Below are 8,249 nucleotides of genomic sequence, written 5' to 3' on the forward strand. Positions count from 1 at the left end.
CCAGTTATGTAACCTATAATTTTCGGTGATGATCAGGGGATTAGTGGGTGAAATGGACAAAAACATTATTTCTGACTGGTTTTCTAGTCGCTTTAGAAGTCACAATTATAAAGCGAACATTACAAATTTTCTATAGGGAAGCCGATTTGACCCTCTAATTCGAATGGTTGTCATGATAATCAATGAATTAGCAGGTCAAATCAACCAAAAATTTTACTGCGGGAAAACATGATTCGGAAAAGATACCACAGACGAGCTGTTGACCTCTAATCGATCAACCAAGTGCAAATATCGCAAAATATTATACAGGCTTTAAATATAGATTTGCAGAAATTTAGAGCTCAGTGGAAGTTGTATAGGGTATCATATGGCCAGGCCCGTCTGACTATACTTCTTCGCTCACTGGTTTTGGATCCATGTTTTGACATAGCCCCTAGTGGATAAACAACATATTCAAACAAATATATACTCTATACCGTCTATAGTATGTATTTTGAAGTTTTAGCCGCATTTTTCAACCGAATGACCAATTTACTGTATTTTTAAGTGTTTTCATCCAAAGTGGCTATTATTACGGATTCTTGTTGTGTGAAAAACATATTGTATTACTATTTCTCACCCAATTTAATGTTCAGTACGGTTATAACAAACTTCGTCCATAGCGAACACTTTTCCTGGTTCCAAAGTTTTAAGACATATTTTTCATACAAATCTTAACTCTTATAATGAGCTACGGATATAGCGAACATTTATTCGGACTCACCATTCAGTTTTCATACAATTTAATTTTAATTATAACGAACTTGATGATGACAATCCTCACAAAAGTTACTTTTACTCTAACGCTGGCAACCTGTGCAAAAAATGTCTGTTGTACTGTCGTGTTCATCAAAGAAAACAAGAAACACCTTAAGAATTGACAAAAGGGGCAAAAAATTTCCCTTATCTAACTGAATATATACTTCTTCTGTGAAGGCTATGTTTTGCCTTTGGAACTTCTTCGAACTACTTCTATAAGGAACTAATTTGCTTGGTCCCTACTAGTTCACTATATCCCTACTCTACTGTATTTTGAAGACCCAATACCCACAAGTATATAAAAAAGTTCTGAGCAATTTACAATGAAGGCCCATGACTTTACATTGGTTACATGTATGGGATAGTTTGAATGTGCACCTCATGGTGGGGGTTTAAATTTTTGGTCTGGCAGAACTTGACGGCTTACTAATTAAATATTTTTGCAGGCAAATTTTATTTACCTTTTGGAGAAGGAGTATGAACCCTTTTACTCGTCACATAAAATAAACCTTAGTTAATATACGAATTTCCTACAAGTAATTTATCTTAATATTTTTATCTGCTATAAGAGAAATAGTTTTATTTATTTTTTCCGATAGAAATTATCATGAGATATCATATGGCTGGTTTTATTCTGAGAATCTATGAACACCAAGATTTCTTGAAAATTTCGTATACGTATTCAAATTAATGATCTAATTATTCCAAAATATAAACAAAAAACAAATAGTTTGATTGACATTAAACAAATAGCATTCGATATAATAAAATCCATATTAATATGTAGATATTAAAAAAAAGAACCGCTCACAATTTTATAATAACATTGTAATAAACATATTTGGTCATCTGTAGGTCAAAGCACGGTCAATATGCAAATCGAATCTATTTTTTAAACACCTTTTTTCAAAATTGAATTCTTTAATGCACAAAATAAGCATGAAGACAAAAACAAACTATGGCATGGGGGGAAACACTGTGACAGACCATATGTGTATGTTGTGAATGAACGCAGATGATTTAAAGTAAAAAAAAAGACGCAGTGACAGATAGACAAACTGACTGACCAACTACAAGTCGCACACACCATGCACAGAAGAAGATGGGTTAAACCATTGACATTTCGGGCGCTCTTGAATGCAAAAACTCAAAACTCACACACATTCGAACACACTCTACGTCCACATTCGAAAAGCACTGGAATATTTTGTGTGTTTACTTTCGTACGTCTGCGTCGCTGCTGGCGTGGAATGTGGAATGCCATTCCCCTCAGCTGAAAAATATGAAGCCGGTAAATATTAACTGATTCATGGGTAAGCAGGCTAAGCTAAGATTTAAGCCAACGTCATCACCGCCAACAGCAGAGGCAGAGTTGTTGGCAGCGACAGCATATTGTGCGCATGCGCATTGGCCCAGTGGCGTTTTGAAGTGCGTATAAAAGAAGAATATTTGCACTTTGCCAAACATAGTCAACAGTACACTTGAAACGTGAACATCACTACTCCCCAAAATCACAATAAACAAAACTACAACAAAAATGTTCAAACTCGTGTTGATTGCTTGCCTTTTGGTTGCCGCCATTGCTTTGCCAATTGTGAGTGAAAATTTATTTAAAAAAGAAAACAAAAATTGTATTCCCGTAAAAGGCATACAACTAAAAAAAAAAACAATAAACAATAAAAAAAGAGAAAGACAAGTGTTCCCTTTTTTCCAAAATTGGGAAATTGTGTTTGCATTGGGAATATTAAATGAAATTTCCAAATGTACAAAATTTAAATGTGTGAAGTGTCATCATAAAAGTGGCCAATAAAAAAATAAGAAGAAGACAAATCAGTTAATTTGAAATTTCAAATCGATTCAAAGTGTAATACAGCTGCTAATTATTGTGCGAAGGCCAAACGGAGAGTGGTTCGATAATTTGATTCAATTGCTTGTGATCATTGACCATTAGGGCTCATTGCGCAGTTGTACCCTAAGTAGAGCAAATATTTAACACATAAAAATCAAATAAAACTAAATAGATTGTGGGTGCAGTTAATGAAGTTATTTTGAATAATTTTAATGAAATGTTTAGTTTTATTTGAATATTAAGTTATTTTTGAAAGTTTTTTGTTTTCCATTCCATTTTTTTTAAAAGAGGTCAGCTAATTTTTAATTGCTTTGAAAATGGGAAAATAGAGATTGCACCATATGTCATGAATGGAATTTGACGACGAATCAGCATGCATCCCAAAGCAAGCTTTATATTATAATAGACCTCTACTTCATAGGTTCTCAAAAACTTTCCACATTCGTCATTCATATTTAGTAGATGAGCTAATATATTTATCCTTCTGAATATATTTATGCTTTAATTTTAATCGTCTATAGCTGGAACACCTTCTAAAAGTTCGGTTAAGTCACAATTTTTACAGCCACAATTTGTACTTGTTGGTCCTCCGATTGAGCGCCATTATTTTGGTGGGATGAAATGTATATATTGGGCGCCAGTTTCCAACAAAGAATAATGAATAAAGAAGGGCGTCAGTTTCTAGTAGTGTGAAATTTCGATTGGGCGCCACTTTCCCCTGAAGCTAATGCAGTTCATATCGATTGCTGGCAATATTAACAGTATGCAAATATTCATCCTGAGATAACAGAATCCCAGAAGGATCAATTCCCTCTAATATGTTCTGTACAACTCTTAATAGTAGGAGGTTTCGATTGGGCGCCACTTTCCCCAATTGCACGTGGACAAAGTTTGACAATATATGCAGTATTATCTGAATCTGAATTCAAATTGTAGAGTTCAGAAATTAGAATCAGAATTGGGCGCCATTTTGAAACCAGGGCGCCCAATTACCATTTATGAAAATGCAAAATTCGAATTTACTTTCCCAAAACCCTTCGAATTTCTTTAGTCAACAACAATGTTTGGTAATACGTAATATAAAATTATGATTGGGCGCCATTTTTTTCATGCAAATAAATACCATAATTTCCGATAATGCGTTTTCAGCACTATTTGTCTGCAGACCGGTAGTATTTCTTTATCAACGGTAGTATTTCCTTCATCAAAATCGAAACCAGACTGGTTTCGCCATTGTAAATACCATAATTTCCGATAATGCGAAAATCCAGTTTCAAATCTTAGAAGTTTTTCATTTATTTCAAATTTAATTAAATTTATCATCTTAGAAGTTTTCCATTCACTTCAAATTTAATTAAAATTATCAAACTAATTCAAAATCTAAAAAGAATGCATTGCAAACACTATTAAGAAATAAAACATGGATTTTTATTGGCCCACAGATAAATGTCAAAAGACCCGAACAAAACCAGTCGCTTTCCGCCAACGAAATCAGTTGCTAAGCGGAATAAGAGTTTCATGTGAATGAGAAATGATATCTTTAAGAATTTTCTGTACAAAATTAATTAATAAAATGTTAAAAATAGCCCCACCCTCACTTCTACTTAACCACAAAAAATCCCCATTTACCTAGATTGCCACACTTCGTGTTGACAAAAATTCCCATTAACTTAATTCTTTGAAAAAAAACACACAGTCAAATCGTATTAAAAATTCTTAGCAAATAAACTTGACTGACATACATGCCTGATGATCGATGAGCATGCGCAACATAGTATTATTCGCTGAAGACATGTGGTGAAATACCAGACATGTTCCACAAACAAAAAAAGCAAAAACAAATTGTTGTGGTTACTGTTAAAGACTCAAACACCCATTCATTGGAATTTTATTGGACATTCAAGTTAATTCTTTTTTTTGTCGAAACAAAATAAATAACAGTAGCAACGCCAACAACAACACTTGAAAAGTGTGATTGATGCCAATCACAATAGATCGGATTACGTTACCTTTAATGGGCGAAACATATGAAGATGAAATTGCAAACGTTTTAAACAAAGCGTTAATAAGTAAATAAAATTTAATCTGTTTATTATTACGGAATAAATTTACAAGTTCTTGAAGGTCAACAACATGCGCAGCATCGACATAGACAAGTAATACGCCCAACTACGTCCACTTATTGTCCATCATAATTAATGTTTACCCATCGCTAACTGCCATCGAGGTAGAGAAGTAAACAAAATGACAATCAATCAAACAGTTACAAAATGCCTCTGAAGCGTCTTCTTCTTCAACTTGTTAAAAAAAAAACGCTTACTTGTCGTATAACCGTTTGAAAAACTACTCATTTTAGTTACCCTTTACTTATGTAGAAAATTCTTTCATGTTACCCCTTACTAATGTATGCATTATCTACCCACAGGAACAAGACGATGAAGACAAGGCTGAGTTGGAACGCATCCAAAACGAATCCGCCCAGTACTCTTTCAACGCCCATGTCGATGATCAAATCAATGACGGTACCATTGCCCGTGAAGAAACCCGTGAAGGCACCAAGGTCAGCGGTATGTACTCCTACAGTGATGGTTTCGTCAGACGTACCGTTCACTACGAAGCCGATGAAAATGGTTACCGTGTAGTCAAGGAAGAAACCGAAGATATCGGTGATGGTCCTCAATTCAATCCCAACGGCCAAGCTGATGTTGATGGTTCTTTGATCGGCAAATACTCCATTAAATTGGATCAAGATGATAACGAAAAACACTATAAGGATGTCCGTGCCTAAGGTGTTGAAATTTTGTAGTCACAAAATAGTAACACCAACAACAACAACTACAAATTAAAAAAAAAAAACTCGAAAATATTTCTAACATTTAGAAATAGTGAGACTGATTTCAGAATCCTCAACACACAACCACATCAAGTGTCCATCAAAAGCACAACAAATGAGAAGGAAAAATGAAAAAAAAAAAAATAGGAATGCTAAAAACATTTCTCCAAACACATTTTATTTTTGTTGTAATTGTTTATTAATTGTAGTGTCCTTTAACTTTAAATATGTATGTAAAATAAATTGTACGTTTTAAGTGTAAATAATCGCAAAAGAGTTTTACTTAATCGAAAATAGGGGAGCAATGTGAAGGAATGATGAATAGCATTGGCAAACATTGAATTGTTGCATTGGTACCAAATATAAACAAGCGAAAAAGGCGTTAAGTTCGGCCAGACCGAACTTTGGATACCCTCCAACATAGGTATACTGATAGTTACGTGAAATGGAAATATAGGGTACATATCAAAATCTGGACACATATAGACAATTCTACCAATCGATTTTTGTTAATCATAATGCACAACAAAACAAATTTCAGCAGTTTGTAATGATAATTTTTCATAAAATCTAAAAACGCATTTTTGGGTGGAGAATGTGTATAAAATCCACAAAATACTGCAATTTACAGGACAAAGTTTGTATTACAATATTTTCCTTCACCCTAATTATTAAACCGTTACCCTACACAACTATGTTGTCAGAGGATTATAGATTTATGCAACCCAAAGAGTTTGTAGTTTAAGTATACCGATCGTCATATCTCGACTACCTGAGTCGATCTAGAAAATGTTAGCGCCCTATTACAATTCCGTTAGAAGATGGCGTGATTACAACAGATGGACGTTCATGTCTAGATCGTCTCAGAATTTTACCCTGATCAAGAATATATACTTTACCCTCCATATTATGGTGGAGGGTATATTATTATGGTGAAGGGTATACGATACCGACTATATGCCTTTCACCAGTTTTGTATATGCAAGTGCTATAAGAATTGTTTTAACTTTTATTGCGGTTGCTATATAAATCGATTTAATAAAGACTTGACACCCTCCATCCTATACTTTATTCGAAACTATATGCAAAATTTCATACCATTCGGAAAGACATAGGGTATTTGGTATATAATTCACAATTTGAGTTGTGAAATAAATTTGAGTCAAATACAAGAAAATTGGACTAACGGTATTCTAGATTTAATTCAGAATTTGTTTTTGTCAATCGTACATACATGGGGTTTTTACGTAAAATATATGGAGATGAATATAAATCTGAGCCGATTTGAACAAAAATCAGCACACATCATTTCAGTCTGATGTGCATAGCACATGCAAAATTTCGTACCAATTGGACAGACGTAATGTCTTCCGTACGATATTTCCATTAAGTCGTACGAAACATAATGTGAGCTATATTTTGAGCCAATCGAACAAACGTGGCCCATTTCATAGGATCGGAAGGATATATGTCTAACTCTGAAAAGATGTAAAAAGTTGACACATCATTCTTGTTCTTGATCTAAAATTGTAGACTAAGTATAGAACGATTAGAAATCAGAGATAAATTAAGATTTTTACTCCATAAATATTAACCGATAATTCCGATCACAAATTCGAGTACTCACATAATACTAACCGAATAAGTTTAAATCAGTTTTTTCTCTTTCGAGTTGAGCTTAATGATCGAAGTTTTGCAATGAAAAGGAATGTATACATATCACAATTCTACATTCCAAAAGTAATATTAATTCCAAATATAAGGATTTCAGCTCTGTCTGTTTACCTAAATCCACATTGTATCAAATTTAGTACCCAATCCAACACTACACAAAATTTCAGGATCAGGATTCCAGCTCTACTGGTTCACCTAATTCCTAATTGTACCAAATATAGTACACATTAGTAGAAATCTCCAAAACTTCCTACGTACCCCAATCATATTCCAAATTTCATGATTCTAGCTCTATTGGTGCACGCAAAATATACTGGTACCACATTTAGTACTTTTTAGTAATTTTCGTTGCGTTCTCGTTTCCAAAATCTCAGTTAGTCAGTCAATAACTCTTACTCTTTTATTAGTATAGATAATTAACGACGACAGTACTCATATATATTTATATGAAAACATTCATTGTGAACATCTTTTTTTAAGTAGCGTCATCTATACTCATTGTAAAAAATGAAAACAAGTTGTTTCATTTCATCTTGTTGGGTCGTTGAGGGTTAATGCTGCTGAATAGTGCTGACATAAACCACAAATCAGAATGTGTAGTCTTGTTAATCTGCTTAATAATAGATGGCGTCGTTTTAACCATTCATTAATTAAAGGGATGGTACCCTTCTATGGGAGCTAAAACTGATACTAAAAACATGTAAAAACGCGTCAGTCGGTGTTGTCGACAGATATATATCACTATGGTTTGCGGAGGTCTTCGGAAATAAAAAATATGTTTTTATCAAAGAGCTTTCGGATTTAATGTTGATAAAATTTTATAAACTACTGGATCCAATCTTCGGAATTGATATAGGGTTGGTAAAGATAATAGGTTGTGCAAGGTTTAGTTGAAATGTGACATTCCAATCGCCTGATATCGAATTTACAAATATTAAAAATTTTAACTATTCGTGGGGGAGTTACCAGAAGGAGCGGACCAATGGGTCCCATCTTTGGATTTAATCTAGACTCCGTAAAGATAATGGATTGTGCAAAGTTTGGTTCATATCGGACATTCCATTCGCCTGATATTGGATTTATAAATATTTAAAA

At 33.7% G+C, this 8,249-nt stretch overlaps 1 protein-coding gene across 1 annotated transcript; it reads left to right on the forward strand.

Annotated features, from left to right (window-relative positions):
- The first annotated feature begins 2,323 nt into the window (after positions 1-2,323).
- LOC133331841 (uncharacterized) lies at positions 2,324-5,437 on the forward strand. Its single transcript, XM_061540224.1, has 2 exons — positions 2,324-2,392; positions 5,073-5,437. Exons 1-2 carry the CDS (start codon positions 2,336-2,338, stop codon positions 5,433-5,435), a joined length of 420 nt encoding a protein of 139 aa, XP_061396208.1. The 5' UTR covers positions 2,324-2,335; the 3' UTR covers positions 5,436-5,437.
- Positions 5,438-8,249: the final 2,812 nt, after the last annotated feature.

Source organism: Musca vetustissima, unplaced genomic scaffold, assembly GCF_032173495.1.
Source record: "Musca vetustissima isolate MV318-11 ecotype Yass unplaced genomic scaffold, APGP_CSIRO_Mvet_v1 utg13888, whole genome shotgun sequence".
NCBI lineage: Eukaryota > Metazoa > Arthropoda > Insecta > Diptera > Muscidae > Musca > Musca vetustissima.